At 48.5% G+C, this 27,883-nt stretch overlaps 1 protein-coding gene across 2 annotated transcripts in view; it reads left to right on the top strand.

The window, feature by feature from the left end:
• LOC126524611 (sulfotransferase 1C2-like) overlaps positions 1-27,883 on the top strand; it is a 138,709-nt gene that overhangs the window by 102,560 nt on the left and 8,266 nt on the right. Inside the window, exon 2 of one of the 2 annotated variants that reach the window (XM_050172912.3) lies at positions 13,702-14,038. The exons of the other annotated variant lie outside the window; for it this stretch is intronic. Coding sequence (XP_050028869.2) covers positions 13,702-14,038 — 337 coding nt within the window. The remainder of the gene's footprint in view (positions 1-13,701; positions 14,039-27,883) is intronic. 2 annotated transcript variants of the gene reach the window in all.

The following is a 27,883-nucleotide window of genomic DNA, read 5'->3' as shown; positions in this document are numbered from 1 at the left end:
AAGAATGATAGGTGTAACGTTAAGGGATAAGAAAAGAGCAGATTGGGTGAGGGAACAAACGCGTGTAAATGACATCTTAGTTGAAATCAAGAAAAAGAAATGGGCGTGGGCCGGACATGTAATGAGGAGGGACGATAACCGATGGTCATTAAGGGTTACGGACTGGATTCCAGGGAAGGGAAGCGTAGTAGGGGGAGGCAGAAAGTTAGGTGGGCGGATGAGATTAAGAAGTTTGCAGGGACAACATGGCCACAATTAGTACATGACCGGGGTAGCTGGAGAAGTATGGCAGAGGCCTTTGCCCTGCAGTGGGCGTAACTAGGCTGACGATGATGATGATGAAATGCTTCCAATACTATGACATTAAGTTGTATGTGGAAAACACAGCATGTGAAATTTTCGTGCACCCTACGTGATGCTCCACTGCCCAGGGTTGATGAAAAGAAAGATCTTGGTGTGTACTTCGTGAAAATGCTAAGCTTCTCTTCACACAGATACATTCATGCCCTTCACCCTCTTGGAATTGCAGGCCGTATATTTCATGATTTCCATTCACTGGTGTTCCTGAATTTGCATTCTGCTGTGTGCCTTCCACTACTAGAGTATGCCTCTGTAGGATGGGGTGCAACGTGCAAATATAATTCTGGCCTCATTGAACACGTCCAGAATAAATTGACATCTATCTTCAAGCACCACTTTTCCCACTCTGGCGACCACGCTTGAGCCTTCTCAAATATACCTGAACTCGCAACTCTAGATTCGAGACTTAATTAATCAGAAATTTTGTTCCTGCATAAGGTCGACCATGACATTATACATTTTCCAAAGCTTTTTGATCATATGCAATTGTTCGTGCCGCAAAAGTATACCAGGCAGCATTTCACATTCTTTGCCTGACCTTGCTGCAAGACTGTGCTATATATGACTCGACTCCAAAACACATAATAACTGTACGTGTATTGACATACTTCAGAGTTCATTTCCTCTGTTTTGTGTGTCAGTGGTTAATAATGTGTGATTACGTCCCTTTTACGCTTGCTCGTTTTATTTTTTTCCCCACTTGTTTATCTATCTAGCATTCCTTTTGTCTACCACGTTCATGTTTTCTGTACATTTTGTCTCGCGTATTGCTCATAGGTGCACCAGTACGAAGGCTCTGTATTTTTTCCTGGGCACTATAATAAACATTTATTTATTTGATTATTATTGTAGCACAAAATTGTACTACTATATTATTTCAGTGCAGTAGCGTTTGTGAGATTTTAAAAAAATGCATGAATTAAGAAAGTGCAATAATATACTATGCACCTGTATGCATTGTGCTATTAGTTTCTTCTGAGTTTTAATAATGGTTGGCTATTGTATTCAACGTTCTGCAATAAAATAATATGCCACAGCAAAGATTGCGTGCCTCACCCAGCAAATTCAATGTCCTTCTCAGTGAAAACATTATAGCAGGCTGAAAACAATAAACTTGTATTTTCGGTGGTGACAAAGTGAATAAACCTTGAAAATTACTGGTTTGCATATTTATATATTATATATATATATATATATATATATATATATATATATATATATATATATATATATATATATATTGAAAGGGGGTTTATTGCAGCTCGTATGCGGGATCGCAAGTGGCTCTTGATCGCGAGTCCTAGCTGTTCGCATCAGCAGCCCGAGCTCGGGTCTCGCGCCGCAGCGGTGGCAGTCCGCACAGCGCCACATGCATGTTACCCACTACAATTGCCCCCGCGGTGAAGAGGAGCCATCCTGGCGACCTAAGGTGATGACACGATAAGGGGGTCGTGGTACGGCTTCAGGCGGCTGATGTGAACCGTCTCGTGGCCACGGCGGCGTTTGTCCGAAGATGGCGTCACCGGTTCGACCACATAATTCACCGGCGATGTACACGCGACGATCCGGTACGGACCCTGATATTTCGGAGCAAGCTTTGGGCTAAGGCCTGGAGATTGGAAGGGCAGCTGAAGCCAGACGTGAGAGTCCACGGCGAAGGACTGTGTGGGCTGCCCGTTGTCGTGGCGATCTTTGTGGATTCCTTGGGTATCCGACGTGAACGAGCGAGCCAGTTGGCGGCACTCTTCAGCATGGCGAGCAACTTCGGAAAGAGGGGTGAATTCGGAGGCATCCGGATGATATGGTAGCATGGTGTCGAGGGTAGTGGATGGTTCACGTCCATAAAGAAGGAAAAATGGGGAGAAGCCTGTGGTAGCCTGAACGGCGGTGTTATACGCGTACGTCACAAAAGGGAGGACATCGTCCCAATTGGAATGATCAGACGCAACATACATGGTGAGCATGTCACCAAGAGTGCGGTTGAACCGTTCCGTTAGACCGTTAGCCTGTGGGTGATACGCCGTAGTGGTGCGGTGAATAGTGCGGCAAGCGGCGAGTAGCTCATTAATAACTTCGGACAAGAAGACACGGCCTCGATCGCTGAGCAGTTCTCGCGGTGCGCCATGCCGTAAGATGAAATGCCGTAACATGAATGCGGCGACGTCGCGAGCAGCAGCCGAAGCAAGTGCAGCAGTTTCGGCATATCTTGTGAGGTGGTCTACTGCGACAATTATCCAACGATTTCCTTTAGCAGTGGATGGAAGAGGCCCATAAAGGTCAATGCCAATCCGATCAAAAGGACGTGCAAGACACGGTAAAGGTTGCAGAGGGCCTGTCGTATGAGGAGATGTCTTGCGTCGCTGACAGGCTACACATGACCGAATGTATTTGCGGACATAAGAATACATGCCGCGCCAGTAGTAGCGCTGGCGGAGCCGCTCGTAGGTTTTCAGGACGCCAGCATGAGCTTGTTGTGGGTCGGCGTGGAAATACGTGCATATGTCGGAGCGCAAATGGCGAGGGATGACTAGCAGCCATTTGCGACCGTCCGGCTGATAGTTTCGGCGGTACAAGATGGCGTCCCGTAGCACGAAATGGGTGGCTTGGCGACGAAGGGCTCGAGGGCATGTAGCCGTCGAAGAACTGTGAAGAATGTCAACGAGAGACACAATCCACGGATCTTTCCTCTGTTCAGACGGCATGTCGGTAACAGCAAGAGTAGCAACCGGGCACTCTATGGGTGAGGGTGGCGTTTCGGCGGATCGCATGGGCGATCGGGAGAGTGCATCGGCATCAGAATGTTGGCGCCCGGATCGATAGATGACGCGAATGTCAAATTCTTGGAGCCGAAGAGCCCAACGTCCAAGACGGCCTGACGGGTCTTTCAGTGACGCAAGCCAGCAGAGCGCGTGGTGGTCTGTCACAACATCGAACGGATGGCCATACAAGTAAGGGCGAAATTTGTTTAACGCCCAAACTATAGCCAAGCATTCTTTCTCTGTGACAGAATAATTGGCTTCTGCCTTCGTGAGGGCACGACTCGCATACGCAACCACATATTCCGGAAAGCCAGGCTTGCGTTGCGCAAGGACGGCTCCAAGACCAACGCCACTGGCGTCCGTATGAACTTCGGTCGGTGCAGTCGGGTCATAGTGGCGTAGAACAGGCGGTGAGGTAAGCAGACGACGCAAAGTGGTGAAGGCTTGGTCACATGCCGGAGTCCAATGGCGAAGGTCACCGGGGCCAGCCAGGAGCTTCGTCAGGGGAGCGATGATGCAGGCAAAATTGCGCACAAAGCGTCGAAAATAAGAGCAAGGCCGATAAAACTTCGGAGCTCTTTCAGTGTAGTCGGCCGCGGAAATTCGGCGACAGCGCGAAGTTTGTCAGGGTCGGGAAGGACGCCGTCTTTGGAAACGACATGGCCAAGTATGGTCAGCTGGCGGGCGCCGAAGCGGCACTTGTTCAAGTTAAGTTGAAGGCCGGCGGTGGCAAGGCAAATAAGGACTTCGCGTAGACGAGAGAGGTGAGTGGTGAAATCAGGGGAGAAAACTACCACGTCGTCTAAATAACACAGGCACGTCTTCCATTTGAGGCCTCGCAGAATATTGTCCATCATTCTTTCGAATGTCGCGGGCGCATTGCAGAGGCCGAATGGCATTACTGTAAACTCATACAGGCCATCAGGCGTAATGAAAGCTGTTTTCCAGCGGTCGGATTCATCCACTGGCACTTGCCAATAGCCCGATCGCAAGTCCAAAGAAGAAAAGAATTCAGCACCATGTAGACAATCCATGCCGTCATCTATGCGCGGTAGAGGATAGACATCTTTTCGTGTAATCTTGTTGAGGCGTCGATAGTCCACACAGAAACGAATCGAGCCATCTTTTTTCTTAATGAGTACTACGGGCGATGACCAAGGGCTGCAGGATGGCTTGATAACACCACGGTCAAGCATGTCTTCAACTTGCTCGGCGATGACACGACGCTCGGAGGATGACACGCGGTACGGACGCTGGCGTAATGGTGCGTGATGTCCCGTATCAATGTGGTGAGAGACGGTACTTGTGCGGCCTAATGATGCTTGGTTCCAATCAAAAGAGGCGTGAAAATCATTTAAAAGAGTAATTAGTCGCTCACGTTGTGTCGGCTCGAGGTCATCCGCAATGGAGCGACAAAAAACATCCGGTGGTACTCGGTTAGATGGCACATGGGGTGTCAGTGCTGCTACGTTGGCAGTATCTACGTCGTCGGCCATAGGGAAATGCACAATAGCGTCAGCGTCGACAGACTCGACGGTACCAATAGTCTCGCCACAGTGCAAAGCCAAAGTGTATGAATTTGGGTTTGAAATCAGTATTTCTGCAGCACCATGGTGAACCGTGAGGAGGGCGAAAGGCAACAATATAGGTTGGCGGCGAGTGAAGACGGCAGCGGGTGTAAACATGACCGTCGCTTCGGCAAGCGATGCACATGAAAGAGGGACAAATACAGCACTGTGAGGAGGAAGGTCAGTATCCGAAGCTACACAGATCCTGCTAAGATCCTGAACTTGAAAGTCGTGACATGGCAAATCGCACAGAACGGAGAACTGAACCTCAGCACGTGCACAGTCAATGACGGCATGATGGCGCGACAGAAAATCCCAACCGAGAATGACATCGTGGGAGCAACAAGTTAGCACAAAGAAATCAATGGAATACAATATGTCTCGAATCAGCACCCTGGCAGTGCACATAGCGACTGGCTGAACTTGTTGTGCACTGGCTGTTCTAAGCAATGGAACCGAAGGTTTCATGGTCACTTTCCGCAATGCACGACAAAGCTTCTCACTAATCACGGATACAGCAGCACCTGTATCGACGAGCGCAAGGCATTTGATGCCATCAACGGACACTTCAATAACGTTAGCGGGGGGAAAACGAGGACTTTGATGTTCCGACGATGACGCAGTTCGTGCCTCAGGAACTGCGGAAATCAGTTTTCCGCCTCAGTAGTACTGGCACTGGGTCTACGACGCATGGGTGAGAGTGAGCGCCGACGAGGGGAAGGCGAGCGACGAGTGCCGTAGAGTGTGACTGCGGTGCCGGTATGTCATCAGCAGCGTAGACTTCCGGTGGTGGTCGCTGAGGCATACGGAAAGGTCGGAAGTCGGAGCTGGGTCGTCGCGGGGTGCCCACGAAGGCCGGCAAGCGCCGGCGGCAGAAGCGCACAACATGACCCGGGGTACCGCAGGCATAGCATATTGGGCGGTTGTCAGCAGTGCGCCAAGGATGTGGCCCCCGCTGCTGTGCACTGAAAAAGGGATCCACCGGCTGGCGAGGCGAAGGCGGAGGAGAGAACACCGGCGGGCGAGGCGCTGAAGGCGGAGGAGAGAATCCCTGTAGACGAGGCGCCCGTGCAACGGCTTCAGCATACGTCAGAGGCGCGGCCACGGGAGCCGGCTGACACGAAGGTGGAAGAGCTTCGGTCACTTGCTCTTGAATTATCTGTCGGAGCGCTGGAGCCAAACATTGAGAAGGCTTCTCCGTGGTCGGCAAAATCGAGAGCTGTCGTGCGACCTCCTCGCGCACAAATTCTTTTATTTGCGTCAGCAAAGTTGTGTGGTTGTCGCCAATAATTAATGCGGCTAACGAATCTTCCGTAGGCGGTGGGCGCCGAGCTAAGATGCGTTGTTTCCGTAGCTCGTCAAAACTTTGGCACAAATTGATAACTTCGGCCACGGTACGCGGATCCTTCGCTAACCACATCTGAAAGGCGTCCTCATCAATGCCTTTCATAATGTGTTTTATCTTGTCCTGTTCTGACATTGACGGATTCACGCGCTTACACAGGTCAATAACATCTTCGATGTAACTTGTGAAAGTTTCACCGTGATGTTGCGCACGCCCACGTAGGCGTTGTTCTGCGCGAAGCTTGCGCACAGCGGGGCGCCCGAACACTTCTGCGAAACTTGTTTTGAATGTGCTCCATGTGGCGAAATCGTGTTCGTGGTTTCGGAACCAGAGGTTCGCGACGCCGGTTAAGTAAAACAGCACGTTGTGCAACTTGGTGACGTCGTCCCACTTGTTATGCTGGCTCACCCGTTCATAAGAGGACAACCAATCCTCCACGTCATGGCCATCGGTGCCGCTAAAGATGGCAGGATCACGCTGGCGCGACACACCGGAAACGATGACCGCCGGAGGCTGTGTTGCATCTTCCTGGGTGGTTTCGTCAGGCATGGTCGTAGCAGTCGGTAGCGTCCGGCTTCGGAGTTCCAGTTTCCGAGGTCTACCCCGCAGCTCCACCAAATGAAAGGGGGTTTATTGCAGCTCGTATGCGGGATCGCAAGTGGCTCTTGATCGCGAGTCCTAGCTGTTCGCATCAGCAGCCCGAGCTCGGGTCTCGCGCCGCAGCGGTGGCAGTCCGCACAGCGCCACATGCATGTTACCCACTACAATATATATATATATATATATATTCGAATAAGCGCTGTAATGTATGACTTGAAAAAGGAAGCGAAAGACACCTATTAAAACCCTCCGGTTCTCAAGCTTATATTTTCTGATGGTACGCAATTTCATTAATGTCCATAACGACAAACTTGACATGTTGGTACTAGTCCCTTACCACTTCCAGTGCCTCGCTACCTATCGTAAACTGCTGTTCTCTTCCGAGACTGTTAAACATTACTTTAGTTTTCTGTAGATTTATTTTCAGACCCACCCTTCTGCTTTGCCTCTCCAGGTCAGTGAGCATGCATTGAGCATGCAGTGAGCATGCAGCGAGCATGAGTTACTAAGCAAGGCAATATCATCAGCGAAACGCAAGTTGCTAAGGTATTCTCCATCAACTTTTATCCCCAATTGTTCCCACTCCAGGTCTCTGAATACCTCCTGTAAACATGCTGTGAATAGCATTGGAGATATCGTATCTCCCTGTCTGACGCCTTTCTTTATTGGGATTTTGTTGCTTTCTGTGTGGAGGATTACGGTGGCTGTGGAACCGCTATAGATATCTTCCAGTATCTTTACATATGGCTCATCTACACTCTGATTCCGTAGTGCCTTCATGACTGCTGAGGTTTCGACTGAATCAATTGCTTTTTCGTAATCAATGAAGGCTATATATAAGGGTTGGTTATATTCCGCACATTTCTCTATCACCTGATTGATAGCGTGAATATGGTCTATTGTTGAGTAGCCTTTAAGGAATCCTGCCTGGTCCTTTGGTTGAAAGAAGTCTAAGGTATTCCTGATTCTATTTGCGATTACCTTAGTAAATACTTTGTAGGCAACGGACAGTAAGCTGATCGGTCTATAATTTTTCAAGTCTTTGGTGTCCCCTTTCTTATGGATTAGGATTATGTTAGTGTTCTTCCAAGATTCCGGTACGTTCGAGGTCATGAGGCATTGTGTATATAGGGCGGCCAGTCTTTCTAGGACAGTGTTCCCACCATCCTTCAACAAATCTGCTGTTACCAGATCCTCCCCAGGTGCCTTCCGCCTTTGCATAGCTCCCAAAGCATTCTTTACCTCTTCCGGTGTTACTTGTGGGATTTCAAGTTCCTCTAGCCTATTCTCTCTCACCTTATCGCCGTGGGTGTTACTGGTACTGTATAAATCTCTATAAAACTCTTCAGCCACTTTAACTATCTCATCCATATTAGTAACGATATTGCCGGCTTTGTCTCTTAACGCACACATCTGATTCTTGCCTATTCCTAGTTTCTTCTTCACTGCTTTTAGGCTTCCTCCGTTCCTGAGAGCCTGTTCAATTCTATCCATATTATAGTTCCTTATGTCCGCTGTCTTACGCTTGTTGATTAACTTAGAAAGTTCTGCCAGCTCTATTCTATCTGTAGGGTTAGAGGCTTTCATACATTCGCGTTTCTTGATCAGATCTTTCGTCTCCTGCGATAGCTTACTGGTTTCCTGTTTAACGGCGTTAGCACCGACTTCTATTGCGCACTCCTTAATGATGTCCATAATATTGTCGTTTATTGCTTCAACACTATGGTCCTCTTCCTGGGTTAAAGCCGAATACCTGTTCTGTAGCTTGATCTGGAATTGCTCTAGTTTCCCTCTTACCGCTAACTCATTGATTGGCTTCTTATGTACCAGTTTCTTCCGTTCCCTCCTCAAGTCAAGGCTAATTCGAGTTCTTACCATCCTATGGTCACTGCAGCGCACCTTGCCGAGCACGTCTACATCTTGTATGATGCCAGGGTTCGCGCAGAGTATGAAGTCGATTTCATTTCTAGTCTCACCATTCGGGCTCCTCCACGTCCACTTTCGGCTAACCCGCTTGCGGAAAAAGGTATTCATTATCCGCATATTATTCTGTTCTGCAAACTCTACTAATAACTCTCCTCTGCTATTCCTAGAGCCTATGCCATATTCCCCCAGTGACTTGTCTCCGGCCTGCTTCTTGCCTACCCTGGCATTGAAATCGCCCATAAGTATACTGTATTTTGTTTTGACTTTACCCATCGCCGATTCCACGTCTTCATAGAAGCTTTCGACTTCCTGGTCATCATGACTAGATGTAGGGGCGTAGACCTGTACAACCTTCATTTTGTACCTCTTATTAAGTTTCACAACAAGACATGCCACCCTCTCGTTAATGCTATAAAATTCCTGTATGTTACCAGCTATGTTCTTATTAATCAGGAATCCGACTCCTAGTTCTCGTCTCTCAGCTAAGCCCCGGTAGCACAGGACGTGCCCGCTTTTTAGCACTGTATATGCTTCTTTTGTCCTCCTAACTTCACTGAGCCCTATTATATCCCATTTACTGCCCTCTAATTCCTCCAATAGCACTGCTAGACTCGTCTCACTAGATAACGTTCTAGCGTTAAACGTTGCCAGGTTCATATTCCAATGGCGGCCTGTCCGCCATTGAATGTATCTGTGTGACGAGAAGCTTAGCAATTTCACGAGGCACACACCAAGATCTTTCTTTTCATCAACCCTGGGCAGTGGAGCATCACGTAGGGTGCACGAAAATTTCACATGCTGTGTTTTCCACATACAACTTAATGTCATAGTATTGGAAGCATTTAAGAGTACCTTATTGTTTCTGCACCAGAATGAGAGTAAAAAAAATGTCTTTTTTGAGGTCGATGCAGTGGTGAACACTGCTGACAGTCTCAAAAAGTTTTAAGTCGTCGACACACAAAGCCATGCTGTTCATTTATTAAAATGCTCGTAGCACTAACAGAAAGCAAGGAATGCAATAGCAATGCAAACACTCTTGACACACTACAGAGGATAGATATAGGCTGGCAGTTAGTAACTGCACCTATAGCACCCGATTTGTGCACGGGCAATGTCCATGCTACATTCCGAGTGCTAGAAAATGTACTAGACTTTAGGGAACTATTGAAGGTGCTTGTGAGAACAGAGAACAAGTGTGCTTCTTCTATACGTCTTAAGCACTGCGGAAGAAATGCCATGAGCACCACAAGAAAGGATATATTTGAGGCACTTCATACACTTGAAAACCAGGTTTTCATTGACTGATAGCGTCAAGACCATGCCAGATTGAGAAGAAAGGTTACTTGAAGCATATTTCGCGCCATACAGCAAATATAAATTTCAGCAAAGGCATCAGCAGTGTTCGAGACAACATTGTCATTTCGATCAAGACATACTTCACTATTTTAGAAGAGTGAGAGCGCACGAACCTCCAGAAATATTTCGGATTTTGTGTCACGCTATCTTCAACACAATCAATGTGGTCGCAGTGATGATTCTAATAATAATAAATATAAGAATCTTAGTGGTAACATAGCCCTGCAGACTAAAGAAAGGCTGACTCCTGTACGATAGAGCGTCTGATAACCAGCCATATAAGCAGCAACTTGCAGGGTGGAGAAGACACTGCCTTCCCTTCCACGTGTACGCGCACACACACAGACTTGCTCAATCACAGAGCACGGCCCACACGCGCACAGTCCATGGCTGCACAATACGTAGGAGTGCCAATTCAGTCCTGTCGCAAGGAAGAGGAGTCCAAATTGCCAGGGGGTTGAGAGAAAGCTCTGTATTCCAGATATACTCAAGGGAGTTTTGATGTCGGGCCATAAGCGCGTGATGGGGCTCAGGCTGTGCTGACCACTTGTTCTGACGAACTGAAGAAAGATTAGTGCTGTCCAGATTGACGTCAAGCACCCTGCAGAATAGACAGACTAGAGCAATGTTGCGCTGGTATTGCAGGCTGTGCCACCTGAGGGTTTTGAAGCAATCCTGGCAGGCTGGCATGAGCTTGCGACGGCCAAAAAGACGGGAGTAGAGGGTGCGTGTTGTCCGGCGCTGAACAAGCTCAAGTTTGTCACTGACGCGAGTTTCGTACGGGGACTATACTGATGAGCAGTACTCAAGCCGTGGTAGAATGATAGAAGTGCAGTTGCACTGAAAACCTCAGGTCATCAGGGAAGGGAGACAGGGGACACAAACCCAAGAATGTGCCGATGCTTAGATACAGGGCTGTTGACAAATGCGGTAAAAATGAGGGAAGAGCTGAATGTCACACACAGAATGGGAAGGGCCTGAACAGTCCTTATAGAGGTGTCTCCGAGGAAGTAGGTTAGGCACGCAGCTGTCTTTTTGTGGCTGATACGTATGGAAGCACTTGTTGCAGTGCTACTACAAAGTTTGTTATTGTAGGCCCAGTCGTTCACCTTTACGGAATGTATTTATTTGAAGCACGTATGTTTTACATCGGGATAATGTTGCAGTGAATGTGTTAACTTGTTAATCAAACACATTCTTCGAAGATGCATTAGGAACTTGGTTTTAAGTTGATGTTTTTTTCTGACTACAGTTTATAATATCGGAGGAAGGAATATTTTAGTAGAAGCTGAAGAGATTTGGGCAGTTAAAAATACCGACTGCAGAAAGCATTGATGGCACCTTTTCACCTACCTCACAAAGCACTCACACGATCTGCACTTTCCATACAAAAGTGACATAAAAATCTGTTACAGTTCCATTGACTAAGCACTTGCTGCTTCTGAAACAGGTATACGCTGCTACATGCATAAGTCTTGCATGAGGGAAGTCCTGCTATGTACTGCGCACGGTGCACACGTTGCAAACAGATTTCTTTTTGCAGTGCTCAAGTATAAGGACACAAAGGCTCAAACTTGACTGAGCTGTGTCACGGATCCTTCATTGCATCAGTATTCTTGAGTGTTACACGAGCGATTTATCCCCAAATAGCCCAAAAGGCGCGTGCACTTGATAGCAGTGAGTGAAGGAGTACAGTGAACTTGTACTGAACTGGATTCACATGCCGAATAGAAGACCGCCCTGTTAGCTCAAGCGGACGGCATGGCTGATGATGTACACATACTTCCCATTGTTCGACTACTGGTGTCTTTCGCTTTGGAAAGTTATCTTTGCCACAGGAAACAGCGCACAGCTCGCCCGTTAAACTTGAGTCACCCGAGACCACAGGAAACACGCTGCGGTTGACCACCTGATGCTCCACACGGTTCATTCACCACATCGCACGAAGACAGGAGTGCCATATTTTAAATCACCGCAGCGCCAAACGGAACTTAAAATTCATTTCCTTTGAGTTTCTCAGCTGGGCTCCTTCACTCGCCAGTTACGAACTTGAAGGACGCGCTAGGCCTACGTGTAACGTGAACAACATTGGCGCTAGTCGAGTGCTTATTATCCAGTCTTCAGAGTTCGGAAGCATGTTACCATTCGTTTTGAGAACAAGAAAGTACACCTACACATAGCACAGACGCTGCGGCAATCGTAATTTGGTTGGAAGTTTTAGCAGACGATCGCACTGAGACCGGCGGAACCCAGTGAGTTGGTTGGATTTCTCGGCGTCGTCCGAAGTCGGTTTGTATCCAGGTCGCACTGCCACAACCCACGGCCACCGGTCGTGTCGTTGTCGGCCTACTGTTACATTACTGTCTTTCAGCAACACTGTAAGCGCGTCGTGCGTCCAACGAACTCGGACGATCGTTGGTGTCGGCGTCTTCGCATGGGCGGCCATCATAGGCACAGCAGCCGCAGGCTTCGTAGCCTCCGATTGGTTGACGCCGGCGACGCGTCGTAGCCTCTCTTTCGGGCAAGCTGGCGAAGCTTCGCCTCGCGTCGGCGAACTTCTAGCAAGGGCAGTCGACATAATCGCTGTGCGTCGTCACGCTTCGCCCTGTTCCCGACCGACGCTTTTGAAGCTTCGGCGCGTGCCGAAGCTTGCCGACGCGTGCCAGTGGTTGGGGCTGAAGCGTGAATTTACTCATATGGCGATACGCACAGAGTAAAGCGCAAACGCCTGTAAACTAAATTTTCAAGTCAATATTTTGGTGCACGTAATAACTACGATATTATCAGAGTTATCTCTGATCTCTGATCTGACTAGGAATCCAGCTGTATAATACAAAGTTCCCACGCAAAGCGTCCCGACATGCCGTATTGAGCGACATTTTGAGTGAATTTAAAATTGTAATCACTCCAATTCAGTGGAACGATTGAATCAATCATAATAAATTGACAGTTCCTTTAGCATACACCAAAGAGGGTGTAGGCGAAAGCCTGCGCGCTCGAGCGACATTCATTAAATTATTTGAGATCTCATTCGAATGCGCGGTTGCTTCTTACTACTTCTTTTCTCCCGCCAAATGTCGCGGATTCGAGTGCCCTAATTTATGCAGCCAAATTAAACGTGTCTTAATTAACTTCACCCTAATTAACACCAAAGGTCATGGATTCGACTTCCAACAAAGATCGAGTGTGCGACTTGCACCAAACGTCATGGGTTTGAGTGGCTGAATTGACCCTATCCAAATTACCTGATCCGCATCGGAGCAATCTGTGGAAGACAACAGAGACGAACGGGCGAGCAGTGGCACGAGCGCGAGTCTCTGCGAGGCGAGCTCTGATGACTTTTTTTACCGCACGCCGCATTTTCCAGACTTTCTGGTGTATGAGTCCCTTCAGGCTTTCGCCTTATTAAATCAGTCTTTTTCATTTCCACCTTTATAAGACGCCACGTTCTCGGCGGTTGTCGGTCCCTTTGTGTGCTCGAAACGCTTACATGCGGGAAATGTTTTTAATGCCTGAGTAATGCGAACGTTTTATATTATGCAGTAGAATTATATGCAACTGAAGTTTTTAATGCAACTAATACAAAAAATCGCGTGAACTTGGACTATCAGTTCTTAAAAAAAAATTAACTGCAACGTGGGCGACGTGGTAATGCTGCATTATTTCCAGACGTTATTTCCTAGGTAGAGCAAATCTATTGTCTCATTTTATTTTCCTCAACAGGTCTAGAACTCGCGTTATATTGTATTGTCTCCTGCACAAATAAAGCCATTTAAAACAATTTTAGGTTCAATGGAGCAACGAGGACCCTTCTACCAAATAGTAGATGGCCTACCCAGATGTCCAAATGTCGACCCGGTCTTGGTGAGGAAAGCGCTGAATTTCAAAGCCTCCAAGGGAGATCTGGTGCAGTGGTCGTTTCCAAAAAGCGGGACACACTGGGTGCAGTACATCATCCAACTCATTCTGAACGAAGGAGAAGGCGTGGAGAATTACGACCAGTTCACCAGGAACACCCGCCCGATGGAGTACGTTGGCGTCGACGACTGGAGACCAGCGCTGGCGTTGCGATGCTTCGTCACCCATCTCCAACCACAACCAGAGTTCATGAGCAACGAAGCCAAGTGAGCATGTTCATATAATGCGCAGGACAATGTTGCTCAGTGGCTATGCCGATCCGTTGTAGGAGCTTCACTACGCTGAGGTGACCTATTGAGGTGGAATGAAAGAAACATTCGAGCATTCGACTTAGGCTCCAGCAATAAAGAACTCAAGACCATCGAAGTTAACGAGCAGCGCTTATGAGCAGTTATTGAAAATGTTTTTCTACTGTTTATTACAAAGTAATTGAGACAGTGACAGACATAAGGCAATGCACACGAGCAATCGACCTGTAAGTGTATAGTATTGCCTTCTGTATGCGTCCGTATTGACTTTTTTTTTCGCTAGACACTGAAAAAATTGGGCGGATCCTACAGATAGGTAGAAAGACGCGGTAAGCGAAGCTTTCTCTAATTTTTACTGAAAAGTCTTCGTTTCCTTTTTCCTTCTACACTGTTGTGTCGCTTAATGCTTCTCGCTCTGGTTCCGTTTTGTTCACTTAAAGATCTAGGTGTTTCTGTTGCCGACTCCTCTGTAGGCGACTCCAATTTTTTTTGGTAATTCTTTCATTGCTCTGTTGCTCAACTCTCCTGGCTAACTGCACGCTTTGATCATATATTTTATTCCTCTTACTCTTTTCTCCATTCATTGCCGGCTTCTTTACTTCTTGGCTCTTGTACTTGTCTAATCAAGCACCTATCAAGTGGGACGTTCCGATTCTGTGGAATGCCACTGTATTTTTTGTACCATTGGTTCTCGTTGGCCACGTTTATAAGCACAGTTATGATCGGAGAGAAGGTGACGAGCAAGCGCCGCTTACCGCTACAAACATCTTTTTGTATACAGTAATCAATAAAATAAGGTTACTCAACCGCGGTGGAGATCGAAAAAAAACTAAAGGTATTTTGGGGCGCATTGGAATACCATGTCGTTTGTTTAGACTGCACTAGCTTAAGAAGTAGCCCAATTTTATGACTGCACTATCTCCGGAATCCATTCATCTGGGTCATCTCGGCAATCTGCCGTGTACATACCTATACATTTACTTGTTGCCTCTTTCTCACTCCAAGATTCGTTTCGACGTCTTTTTCTTAGTCTTCCCTGTGCTAGAAGGCCATAAATTGCCTTATCCTTCAAGTAAAGCCACACTTGCGCTTCCGGTTTAAGGCGCGCGCAGTTTGAATGATAGCCTGTGGGTCTCGTTTCGGCTTCTGTGTGCTAATTACGCATTGTTACTGCCCCCTGCATACCTCTACGCTAACGTGGCGCGTATAGTTCTTCCAAGCTCTCTTTCGACGCCTCTGCTTGCCGGACGTGCACTAGAAGGCTTCAACATGTATAATTTGCGAGGCAACAGTGGCCAGGAATCCAGATCCCAGCAACCCCATAAATTTCTGTACAGACCGCCTATGATGTCCTTGAATTTCAGTTTCTTACTTGATACGGTACAATAATCGGAAAAGGTCTTGCACTTCATTGTGCATTCCAGTTTACGGGGATGATTATCGACTCGAGGCGCAAACGCGTTGCAACCACTGTGTGAAAATTCTCCCATCGTGGTTGTAGATGAAGATATAGACCGTTGTGACATATAAGCCCGCACCTGATAGTCGTTCCACCCACACAACCTGGAAAGTGCACTTCATCTTTGTCAGATTCGTCCCATTCTTTTTTCGCTCACTAAAATTTATTGTAAAGTCTGTAATCAATTTAATAGCGGTGAAGAAGATGCGGCAGAGCGCACACGATTAGCTACTCCTCTTACGCGTAAGCCTGGAGGGCCCTTCTGCGAAATCGCTGAAAATATGTTTGAAGCCTCGGGGTCGCGATCGCCAGAAACGGAAGGCGCCTGGAGGTGAAGAGAACCGCCACGTTCTCGCCCTTTCCGGTTGTGCTTCGCGTCGTGGTGCTCACTGTGCATGTTCGCTGCGTCAATTCTTTTCATGTGTAGCACTTGTACTTTCGCCGTGGCACATCGGGCGTCGCACCGTCGAAATCAATGTAGCGTCCGCGAGCGCGTTCGCGTCCTCTCCGTTTTTGCTTCGACCCCGCGGTGCTCGGCCTCCTTTCTGTTTGACTGTTGCTTTAAAGTTATCTCAATTTACCATTAAAAAATGTTACAAGAACGTTTCATTTCGGTATTGCGGGTTGCACCCGATCATATGGACGCCACGAACAAACACAGTGAGAGAGAGTGCGAGTGTATGTTTTTTTACCTGTTTTATAAGGCTCTTAGTGACTGCCCTGCCAAAGCAGCTGGCTTTTTACTGAACGCCGCAGGAAACCTGGTGCACACAAGACTTTACCAGAGTAGCTTTCAGGCAGTTAACAGCCATACCTCTCTTTACAAGCTTGGAGTGGTCAGAACGGTAGTGAAGCAAGGGCTTCTTACTCCTAGGGTAGTAAATCCAACAAATAGAACTAATATTTGTACTGATACATATATCTAGGAATTGCAGGCGACCATCTACCGGCAACACATGAATGAAATTGAGACGTATTCAATACTTTTCAAAAACACTGAAAACGTTTTTAACAGCATGGCCACTCCCCTCAGGCTTCACACATGACGTAATGCGAAGGTTGTGGGATCGCTCCCCTCCTGCAGCAAGTTATTTTTTCATCCACTTTCATTTCCATTAATTTATCGTTTGTTTTATTCATTTATCAGGCACAATTGATATCCTCAATGTTGTCCTTGCTATCAGTGTTTGTTGGCTTCTTATGAGATGACTAATAAAAATCGGGGCTCTCGGTTAATTTCCTTTTTTATCGTTTATTACATAACGAGAATCTCGAATGCGGCAACATTGATGCCTTGAGGTAGCATGTGCGGGTTTATTGACCAGTTGCCTTCAACAAAAAAAGATCACACTCACGTGACGCCTCCGGCAGAAAGGATGTTCCACATTTGCTGCCACACTTTCTGAGTGGAGGCGCTGGCTAACACTCCCAGAGTTCTACTGGGAAACATAAATACCCAAAAAAGTGGATGGGGAAACGGCGCCGCGGTAGCTCAGTCGGTAGAACATCGCACGCGTAATGCGAAGCTTGTGGGATCATTCCCCACCTGCGGCAAGTTGTTTTTCATCCACATTCATTTCCATTAATTTATCGTTTCTTTAGTTCATTCATTAAAACAAGCTTTTCCCCTATGTTGTCCTTGGTGTCACTGTTGGTTGGCTTCTTATTATATGACTAATAAAAATCGGGCCCCTCGGTTAACTTCCTTTCTTCTCGTTTTTAACAAAAGACGACATTATTCAGTCAGAGGCCTGGTAATTTAAACATGCAGGGGCACCATTGGTTAAACAATAGGCATGCAATGTCTATGTATACAAGTATTACCAATGCATTTCTGCCATTGTTGAAAAGAAATCAATTTTCCTATCTATGTCTGCCTCATAGAAGATTAGAACTGAAGCATAAATTTTGCATAGTCACCCTAACAGGAACACCTCATTTGAACTTCACAGTAAATAGACCTCTGTTGATGCCAGTCTCCTACAACGCTGAACCTTGCTGCATGCTTTATAAAGAGCTTACAGTGGTATATTACTTGACTCTAAAGCTGTTCTGATCTGCAAAATTGTATAACACATCTACAATTGTCCCATTTTATGTGTAACAGCTTAATTCACTTGCTTGCACAGCCTACGAAGTGCAAGTAAAAATTACTTCTCCTTGTTTAGCATTTTTGTCCGCTTTACCACAATCGAATGACATCAATATAGTAAAATATTAACTCAGAGAACCTATTTTGGCTTACTTATTACCACCTTCGCATACTGCCACAGCAGCGCTCCGTCATATGTGTTGCAATAATGAAGGGGTGCTTGTCCACCAGCAATCCAACGTCACTAACAGTGATAACCTACACAGCTAGGTAGATGGTCATGATTCAGGTAGGAAAAAGCTGAGGACAAAATCCATTGTGAGAGCACCAATACTGCGACAACTTGAGAAAGGTGGACCCATTGCAGGAAGCAGACCCCTTATCAGCTCCAGCAGCGCAACAGCAACTAGTCTTTCAGTAAAATGAAACGAATAATTAGTAAATATAAGTTACCTTGTTCCTGCTAAATATCAATACAATCTGATTTCCATGCATATGCACTTGCAGGCTTTAGCAATACAACGGAAATATTTGTAATCAACTGAAACATTTGCATTCGCTTCTCTTGTACACAGAATTTTTTTTAAGTGATTTACCATTTAGAGCTTGCTTACTGACACGAAAGCCTTGACCGCCCTGACATCATTCGAAACAAAACGTCTTGCTGCACTGTAAGCAGTTGCACCAAGGAAATAGAGCAGAGCAGCCAGAGCGAATGACTTCTTCTTTTAGCCGCTACAATAAAAGCCTGCATACAAGAAAGAAAGTAACGACCACCATGTAGTGAGCCGCTGCTATTATCTCGAACGTTTAGTTCCATATTCTAACAGAAGTCCTTGCCGTATCGGATACAGTATGCTATCAAGCCGGTACAAGCGTCAATACAAGTGCGCAACTGAATGCAGTTTTATTCTACGCTTTTAACGCAAGTGGACAAGAGGTTAGAAGTGTCACATGGAAAAAGGCGAACGCCATCGAGCCGATTGCGCAACCACTGAAACCGATCTAAAAAGATAGGTGGTCCATTCCTGCGTCATTTCTTGCCTTAAGACGCTGCTTAGTCGCCTTTTGAAACAATATTTCTGCTCGCGACGCCGGCTTACCACGCATCCTTTTAACACCTACGTTATGCAAACCAAACAAAAACAAAATGGGCTTACCTCATGAGCAAGTTACGAGGACGCGTAGACTGTTGGAACGTCCGTTGAGAGCAGGCTATCGCGTGTCCAAGCGCATACGTAAACTCGAACACAGGACAACTCCTTCGATGCCGCAGCGTGCGGAGTTTTGTAGACAAAGTGAAACACATTCAGCACAAATATACACGCGCTATGACCGTACTTCACGAGAACACAAGCGTACACCACACAGCGACACATTGGGAACATTGCCAATTCGAACATGCCGAGACTCAAGCAGCGTAACCATCCGCCGCTTTGGTTCTTCGCTCCCGATGCGTCAATATTTTTTCCTTGGGGCCTCGCTCCACTCTTGAGTACAAATCAAGACATATTTACGGTAAACTAAACATTTTCGCAGCATGAAACGGTAAAATCCCGCTGACTAGGCTGACTACACATGTGCTGCTTTCTCTACCGTTCTTTAGATCAGAAGCGTAGCGCGCACTGCCCCCTGGTGGCACACTCTGTCAGCGCAATGAACAAAACAGAATCGTTTTTGTATTTGTGCTCTAGGTGCTGGAACAGTAAAATAATTACTTGACAATTATTTGAATTGTGAAAGAGGAGAACGCTTTCTCTCCCACAAGGTAGTGCATATTATACAAAGAGATAGAGAATGCAAGAAGAAGAAAGGCAGAGAGGTCAACCAGACGGTTTGCTTCTGCGAATAGCAAACTCCAGTGCTCCAATGCACTGCAACGCAGTGCACTTCGACGCGTCAATAACCTCTTGTATAGGGCTAATTTGGGCTGGTTGGCACATGTAATTAAAGGGTATATATATATATGGATAAAGCACATCGAACAAATGATGTTGCATGCTGGGTCAAAAGCTTGAATCGTCACGCGAACCGGGCCCAAGGCGTTCTTCCTTTCCTTTTTGTTTTTGTTTTCTTTTTGACAGTACTGTTAGGAAGATGACGAACGTGCGCACAGAGTCAGCAGCATCGGCAGCATCAAGCGCGCAGCAGAGGCTCGAGCTCGGGAACTGCTCGGTGCATCACAGGGCCGGCGGTCGCTACGAACCCCAATAAATCTCCTTTATAAGTGGTGGAGCCGTGCGGGGTAACGTTCCATTCTACCATCCTGGAACTCCGTTCTCGGACGCTACCCTCCGCCATGCCGGACGCCGACCAGCAGACTCTTCCATCGCCACCCGCCCCATGCGCTGGCACCGTTCGCCAGCGGGAGCCTCCTATCTTCAGCGGAACCGACGACAACGAGGTTGAAGAGTGGCTGTAGTCCTACGAACGGGTGAGCGTTCACAACAAATGGAATGACTCGGACAAACTGGCTTACGTATCATTCTACCTCGCGGGCGTGGCCAGTCTCTGGTTCAGAAATCATGAGAAGGATATCCGAACGTGGTCGGCGTTCAAGACGTCGATTACGGAAGTATTTGACCGACCCGCCGTCAGGAAACTACGAGCCGAGCAGGGTTTGCGTACACGCGCACAGGACACGGGTGAGACTTTCACCAGCTATATAGAAGACGTGCTAGATTTGTGCAGGCGTGTGAACGCTGCCATGACGGAAGCGGAAAAGATCAAGCACGTCATGAAGGGAATCGATGATGACGTGTTCCAGATGCTTCTGGCCAAGGACCCGCGCACTGTTGGCGACGTCATCAGCTTGTGCCAGAACTATGATGAATTACGTAAGCAGCGGGCTCTGACAAGGCGACATCCCACACCAAATGCGGCGTCAGTCTGCAGCCTCACCACCGGCCCAGAACAAGGCTCCCTGATAACCCAAATCAAGGACTTCGTCCGCGAAGAAGTCGCACGACAACTGTCTCTGGTGTCCGTCACTCAGGAGTCTGCTAGCACTTTACCGTCTCATCTCCGTAACGTGATCCACGAAGAGGTCACAGAAGCGCTGCCGGCTGTTCACCAGCAGGATGTCGTGACTACACCAGTCACTTATGCCACAGTTTCTGCAATGGCCCCTCGCACTGTGCCCGTGCGTCGCTTCCAGCAGCCTGTGCACCACCCTCCCTCCCCCTCCCAACCAATGGAACACCACTGCCATCGCTAACCAGTGGCGTTCACCGGACAATCGCCCTATATGCTTCGCATGTAGATGTCCTGCTCATGTCGCAAGGTTCTGCCGCCGCCAATCGCAGGCGTTCGATGACGATCGCCGAGCGCCCTATGTGCCGCCTGATTCAAATGCGCCTTACGGACCCTTCGACCCCTCACCAGCTCGCTCCCAGACTGATCGCCGTCCTCGCTTCGAACGCCTCCGATCACCCTCTCCACGTCGCCGATCGCTTTCCCCTATGCGTCGACGACCCGTCTCTAACGAAGAGGGAAACTAGACGACGCAGTTCCTGAGGCAAGAACTGCGCAAGTGTCGACATGCCGAAGTCCTCCTCCTTTACCTTCCAATGTGATTGATGTGTTTATCATAATGTCGCCACAGTCGTCCTCGTCGATACCGGTGCCGCTATTTCAGTTATGGATGCCAAGTTTTGCCGTTCGCTTCGTAAAGTGACGACGTCTCTGTCTGGATTGTCGCTACGAACGGCGAGTGCTCAACCCATTTGCCCTACCGCTGGTTGTACTGCCCGTGTGACCACACAGGACGTTTTGTACATACTTGAATTCATAGTTCTTTCATCGTGCTCCCACGCCGTTATTCTAGAATGGGATTTTCTCTCACGCCACAATGCCATCATCAATTGCGCTCGGGCTGAGATTGAACTTTTCCACTTTGGTGACCTGGCCTCCGTCGATGCTCATCCTGCCGCTAAAATTCTCGTGAAAGAAGACACCTGTATTCCCTCGTGCTCTTCAGCATTCGTACCAGTCTTCTGTAGTACCATATCTGACGGGACGGTCTTCTTCATGCCCTCTCATCACTTTGTTACCAGAAAAGCGCTTCCTTTGCCCTTTGCAGCTCTTGACCTTGCCGCTGGTGTCAGCACGATGCCCATTTCCAATCATCTTTCGTCGCCGCTATCACTGTTCCGCCGCGAATGCCTTGGTTACGTCGAGTCGGTCGATTCAACACGAATGGTCTCCGTCCTCAACGAAGTGCCTTCTACTGCCGACCATGAACTGAGTGCCCTCTCCGTACCCGACTCAACATGGACTTGTGTGTTCAGCCCATTCATCGACGAAGATCTGACGCACTCGCAGAGATCTCAACTTCTCGCAGTCCTTCAGCACTTCCGCCATTCTTTCGACGTTGCGCAAACATCTCTTGGCCGTGCATCGACGGTCGAGCATTACATCGACATTGGCTCTCACTCACCGCTGCGACATCGCGTGTCCGCTACGGAACGTCGCGTCATTGCAGACCAGGTCGATGACATGCTCCGTCGAGGCGTCATTCAACCTTCCCAAAGCACATGGGCCTCTCCCGTGGTCCTCATCACAAAAAAGACGGTTTCATACGCTTCTGTGTTGATTTTCGACGGTTGAACAAGATCACGCTGAAGAACGTCTACCCCTTTCCACGCATTGATGATGCTCTGGACTGTTTGCAGGGAGCCGAGTTCTTTTCTTCGCTGGATTTGCGATCAGGATATTGGCAGGTTCCGATGGCAGAGGCCGATCGCCCAAAAACTGCTTTTGTTACACCAGACGGCTTGTATGAATTCACCGTGATGCCTTTCGGACCTGCTACGTTCGACAGAATGGTGGATAATGTTCTGCGTGGCCTCAAATGGGAAATCTGTCTTTGCTATCTTGACGACATTGTGGTGCTCGCCCCTGATTTCGCAACGCACCTGCTCCGCCTCGCGCACGTACTCACTTGCTTGACGAACGCCGGGTTGCAACTTAACCTGAAGAAGTGTCAATTTGCTGTTCGTCAGCTCACAATTTTAGGCCATGTCGTGTCAAAGGAGGGCATTCGCCCGGATCCCGAGAAACTACGTGCTGTTACTGCGTTCCCAAAACCTACCAGTATGAAAGAGCTACGCAGTTTTATCGGCCTCTGCTCTTACTTCCGGCGATTCGTTCGAAATTTTTCGTCAATTATATCGCCTCTCACGCAGCTCCTTGGTGGCGCTAGAGAACTCTCATCATGGTCTCCAGCGTGTGACGACGCCTTATCACGACGCCACCCATTCTTCGCCATTTTGACGCTCAAGCACCAACCGAAATCCATACCGATGCAAGCGGTGTAGGCTAGGCCATGGCGCTGTGTTGGCGCAGCGTCAACCTGGCCACACAGAATACGTCGTCGCATACGCGAGTCGCACGTTAACCAAGGCGGGGACGAATTACAGCGTTACAGAAAAGGGGTGTTTGGCCATTGTTTGGGCGCTTGGCAAGTTTCGCCCATATTTATACGGCCGATCGTTTGACGTAGTGACCGACCACCACGCACTATGTTGGCTGTCGATGCTCAAAGATCCATCGGGCCGACTTGCCCGCTGGCCATTGCGAATCTATGAATATGACATCCACGTGGTTCACCGTTCCGGGCGAAAGCACTCAGATGCTGACGCGCTATCCCGATCGCCGCTTCCCCCGAAGGCCAGTGACCACTCCGCCTGCGATTGTACATTATCCTCTCTGGACGTTGACACTATCGCTGCTGCACAGCGTAATGATCCCTGGACTGCATCTCTGCTAGACCTTCTCTCGGATACGTCGAAAGTTCCGGCGTCACGTACGCTTCGGCGCCAAGTTCCTCGTTTTGCGATTCGCGACCAGCTACTATACCGACGCAACTATGCCCCAGAGGGACACACCTGGTTACTCGTCATTCCGAGAATCTTGTGATCAGAGCTCTGCTCCTCGTTCCACGTCGACCCTCAGTGTGGCCACGCGGGAGTCTTCAAGACCTACAAAAGACTTCGACACCGCCATTACTGGCGGGGAATGTACAATTTCGTTCGAAAGTTCGTCCGCTCTAGTCATGAATGCCAACGCCGCAAAGCGCCACCGCACAACTCCGCCGGTGAACTCCAGCCTTTACAATGCCCAGTGGCGTAGCTAGGTCGTCTGGCACCCGGGGCCCTAGGTCTTCTGTCACCCCCCTCCCCGGGTGTAGCCGGCGGAAAGAGGGGTGTCTTCAGACGTATATGACACCCCCCCCCTCTCTGGCCCCTTGCACCCGGGGCCCACGGCCCCCCGGCCCCCCCTGTTGCTACGCCACTGACAATGCCCATCCCGACCCTTTGATCGCGTGGGCATAGATCTCTAGGGGCCACTTCCGTTGACTCCTATCGGCAACAGGTGGATAATCGTTGCGGTAGACCACTTAACCTGTTATGCGGAGACTGCTGCTCTACCGAATGCTACAGCGCAGGAGGTCGCCAATTTCATACTTCGTCGTTTTCTCCTGCGTCACGGAGGTCCACGTGAACTTTTAAGCGACAGAGGCCGCGCCTTCTTATCTAAAGTCATCGAACGACTGCTTGCTGAATGCGCCATTGTTCATCGTAAATGCACTGCTTATCACCCACAGACTAACGGTACCACGGAACGCTTTAATCGAACTCTTCGTGACATGCTCACCATGTATGTCTCACCTGACCACTTTAAGTGGGACCTAGTTCTTCCGTTTGTCACCTACGCCTACAACACCGCGACTCAGGCCACTACCGGATTCTAACCCTTTTACCTTCTTTACGGCCGTCATCCTTCGCACACAATTGACACCATTCTACCCTACCGGCCTGACCCATCTGAATGCCTGCCGATCTCGGAAGCCGCCAGACACGCCGAGGAATGTCGCCAGCTGGCCCGCCGATTCACCTCGGACGACCAGAACCGTCAAAAAGCCGTTCACGATGCCCGGAAGTCGACTCCCACTTTTCTCCCGGGCGCTCTCGTCTGGTTGTTAGTGCCACACCGCACGCCTGGGCTCGCTTCCAAACTCCTTCCGAAGTACGACGGGCCATACCGCGTTCTCGAGAGAACATCACCCGTGAATTACCTGATTGAGCCGCTAGCGCCGCCGTCCGACATGCGACGTCGTAACCGCGAAGTCGTTCACGTTCAGCGTCTCAAGCCGTATCACCATTCTACCGTCCTTCCAGAAAACTAAGTCGCCAGGATGGATCCTTTATTTCCGCGCGGTCATTGTAAGGAAGATGACGAACGTGCGCACAAAGTCAGCAGCATCGGCAGCATCAAGCGCGCAGCAGTGGCTCGAGCTCGGGAACTGCTCGGTGCATCCCAGGACCGGCGGTCGCTACGAACCCCAATAAATCTGCTTTATAATACACGCAATACTGCCACGGTACTAGGTCCTTCATCGTGAGTCACCTTCCCGTAATTTCTACACATATCGGCGCATGCTCGCGATCTTTATTTTGCCGTACAAGAACGTGCGTCCACAACGGTCTTGTTTCAAGGTGAAGCGCCAAATGTTTGTGATTACATCTTACCGCAACAATTGACAGCACAAGAACAAGGAAGATTATGCCTAATCGTTGTTTGTCAATGAATGGACGGTTACTGACAGAGACGAGATATTCTGGTAATCTTGTGGGACTGAGTTAAACCAACTAAATTATAGTTCTGCGAAGCCCTTTTACTCTTCGGTTAATTGCTTCCCGCATTCAAAAATTTCCTCCGGCCGTTGCTATTTGATCTACAGGCCGCCAGTTCCCTTCGAGGCAATTTGTTGCTAAGTGTAAACGCAGTTACAGTCATTATACCATTCCTTGCGTTTCGGTACTGATTTCTAGTGCGCACAATTTTTGGCGTAGAGCAGCGATGCCTTTCCCGGTGCACCAGCACCTGAGAGCCTGGGGCACGTTGCAAGTGCTAGGCGGCACCCTGTCTTTCCGACCCCTAGCGCCATCTGACGAATAGTTGCGCGAATGTGGTAGGATTACTCACGGCGTCAGCAGCCCGCGCTGCGTGTTTGGCGTCCTGTCAAACGGCAGCGATGGCGCGAAACAGCGTGCCGATATTAATTTTAACCGGGTTTCGGGAATTACAAGATCTTCATAGCTTTTTTAGGGAAAAGAATTTAGAGAAAGGAAGTCGTCTATTTGAAGTGGGGCACGTCTACGGCGTGAGCGAAGTGCTGAAATCGCACTGACCGGAAGTGACTGCTAGGTTTATTCCGCAAACGAAAAATAATGCACCAGCGAGATGCGTGAAGCTCAGCTTAAGTTACTTCGTTATCTATGGTGTTGACGCATGAAATTATAGGCGACATTAATTCTTGAAGATCGGCGACAGCAGACAAATCCTAGCGGGGAGCTGCGATTGCCATGCTGGTATCGCTGGGAAGTGCAAGGACGCCGCGGTAGTTTCCCTGTACATACAGGACGGCAAATACGAATCCAAAACATCTCATCCAAGAACGTGGGGCGTACGAACGACTCGTAAGACCTACCAGAGGTATTCTAACGTTGCTCTCCCCAAACACAAAAAAGGGGATGAACTTACCAGTTGTTAGACTATGCTGGGAAAATATTTTCGCCCAAGTTACTGGAAGTGCGATACTTTTATGTTGCGATTTTTCAGTGCGTGCGAAGGAGGTTCCAATAAACCACGTTGTCAAAAATTTTGGTGATCTCATCTGCCCCTTCGTTGATATGCTGGGCGCAGAAGGGTGTATGCCAGCTCAGCCGGTTGCAACCCCTCCTTAAATCTCTCAGCAAGCCCTAGCGCTGTTTGAATGGGAGAGGATTGGGAAAGAGTTCCACAGTTTTACTGCGGTATAGTGTGGGAACAAACTACTTTGTTTGCTGCATATCCCGGTACGGACTGCAGGCAGTGACGTAGCAAGGGGGGGAGGGGGGGGGGGCGTGGGCTCCGGGTGCAAGGGGCCAGTGGGGGTGGGGGTGTCATATACGTCTGGAGACACGCGGAAATTGTTGATATCCTCGCCTTCCTCGAATAAACCCGGGGGAGGGGGGGGGACAGAAGACCTATGGGCCCCGGGTGCCAGACGACCTAGCTACGCCACTGACTGCAGGTGTCCCGTTGCTGCCATCATTGCTGTAAAAGCAAAGAATTCAGCGTTATAACGCACTTGGCATAACGCCGGAACATAAAACAGCTTATGCCGTCGGACGAGCGCTATCCAGTGTTGACGCCGCTCTGGTTCATATGGTCGGCTTGTAAACCTGTAAAACCTTGTTCCTCGTGAGTTGGTGTACGTGCTGTTGCAGCCCACTACTCAACAGCTCGGGCTGCACTTCGGCATTGCTCAGAAAAGGCAACAGCTACGCGCGAAACAGCGCACATAGAGGCTTTCCGAACGCAAGCGAGCCGGTCGTATCCTGCCGGTTCCGCGCTCGCCGCCGCGAGGGGCGCCCTAGTAGGCGCGGGAACTACGTGCGCAACCTGCCTATAGGCAAGTATGCCCACGGCTATTCGTTCACTTAAACATATATGGTGCATTATTAACTACGAAACGCTTAATTTGAGAGCATTTCAAGCACACGCATATGTTTGCGCATATGATGAGCGTTACAAGGTCTGTATGCGCGCAAAGCGCGACGTGAATAGAGGATGCGTATATATATATTTATACGATCTGTTACTGCAGCTTTTCGTAGAAGGCTAACTCTCACATTTCGTACGTATCTTCATAATGCGTACAGTTTGCGTACGCATTACAAAGTACAAAGTACAAGCGCTCATCCCCCCTCCTTCCCCCCCCCCCCCCCCCAGACAGCGTGTATAGTTTTCCTGGCAATAATACGGATGTTCGCATAACAAAAATACGGAATTCTGTCTGTTTCGTGTAAAACAGCGTAGCCACTGTATTAATACAGTAAAATGTCCGTAAAGCTTTAAACGGAAAGCCCTTTCTGTGTATTAACGGGATATCAGGCCGATATCTCTCACTTCATTAAAACTTCTTTCTGGGCGAGTTGGTGCATACTTGACATGAAAACTGTTTACAGCGCAAACACATGCAACCACAAAGTATAAGGGACAGGACACAAGCGCTTCTGTCCTGTCCCTTATACTTTGTGGTTGCATGTGTTTGCGCTGTAAACAGTTTTCATGTCAAGTATCTCTCACTTCTTTCAAATAAATTATGTATCTCTCTCTTACTATATTGCTACATCGTTATCATTTTCTACAGCAAGCAATCTTATGTCATTGGCTGTGACGGGTGATTCCTTTTCCAATGTTT

Source organism: Dermacentor andersoni, chromosome 3 (genome assembly GCF_023375885.2).
Source record: "Dermacentor andersoni chromosome 3, qqDerAnde1_hic_scaffold, whole genome shotgun sequence".
In the NCBI taxonomy this organism is placed as follows: Eukaryota; Metazoa; Arthropoda; class Arachnida; order Ixodida; family Ixodidae; genus Dermacentor; species Dermacentor andersoni.
The sequence above is the reverse complement of the archived record's forward strand: the minus strand, read 5'-3'. Positions and strand labels throughout refer to the sequence as shown.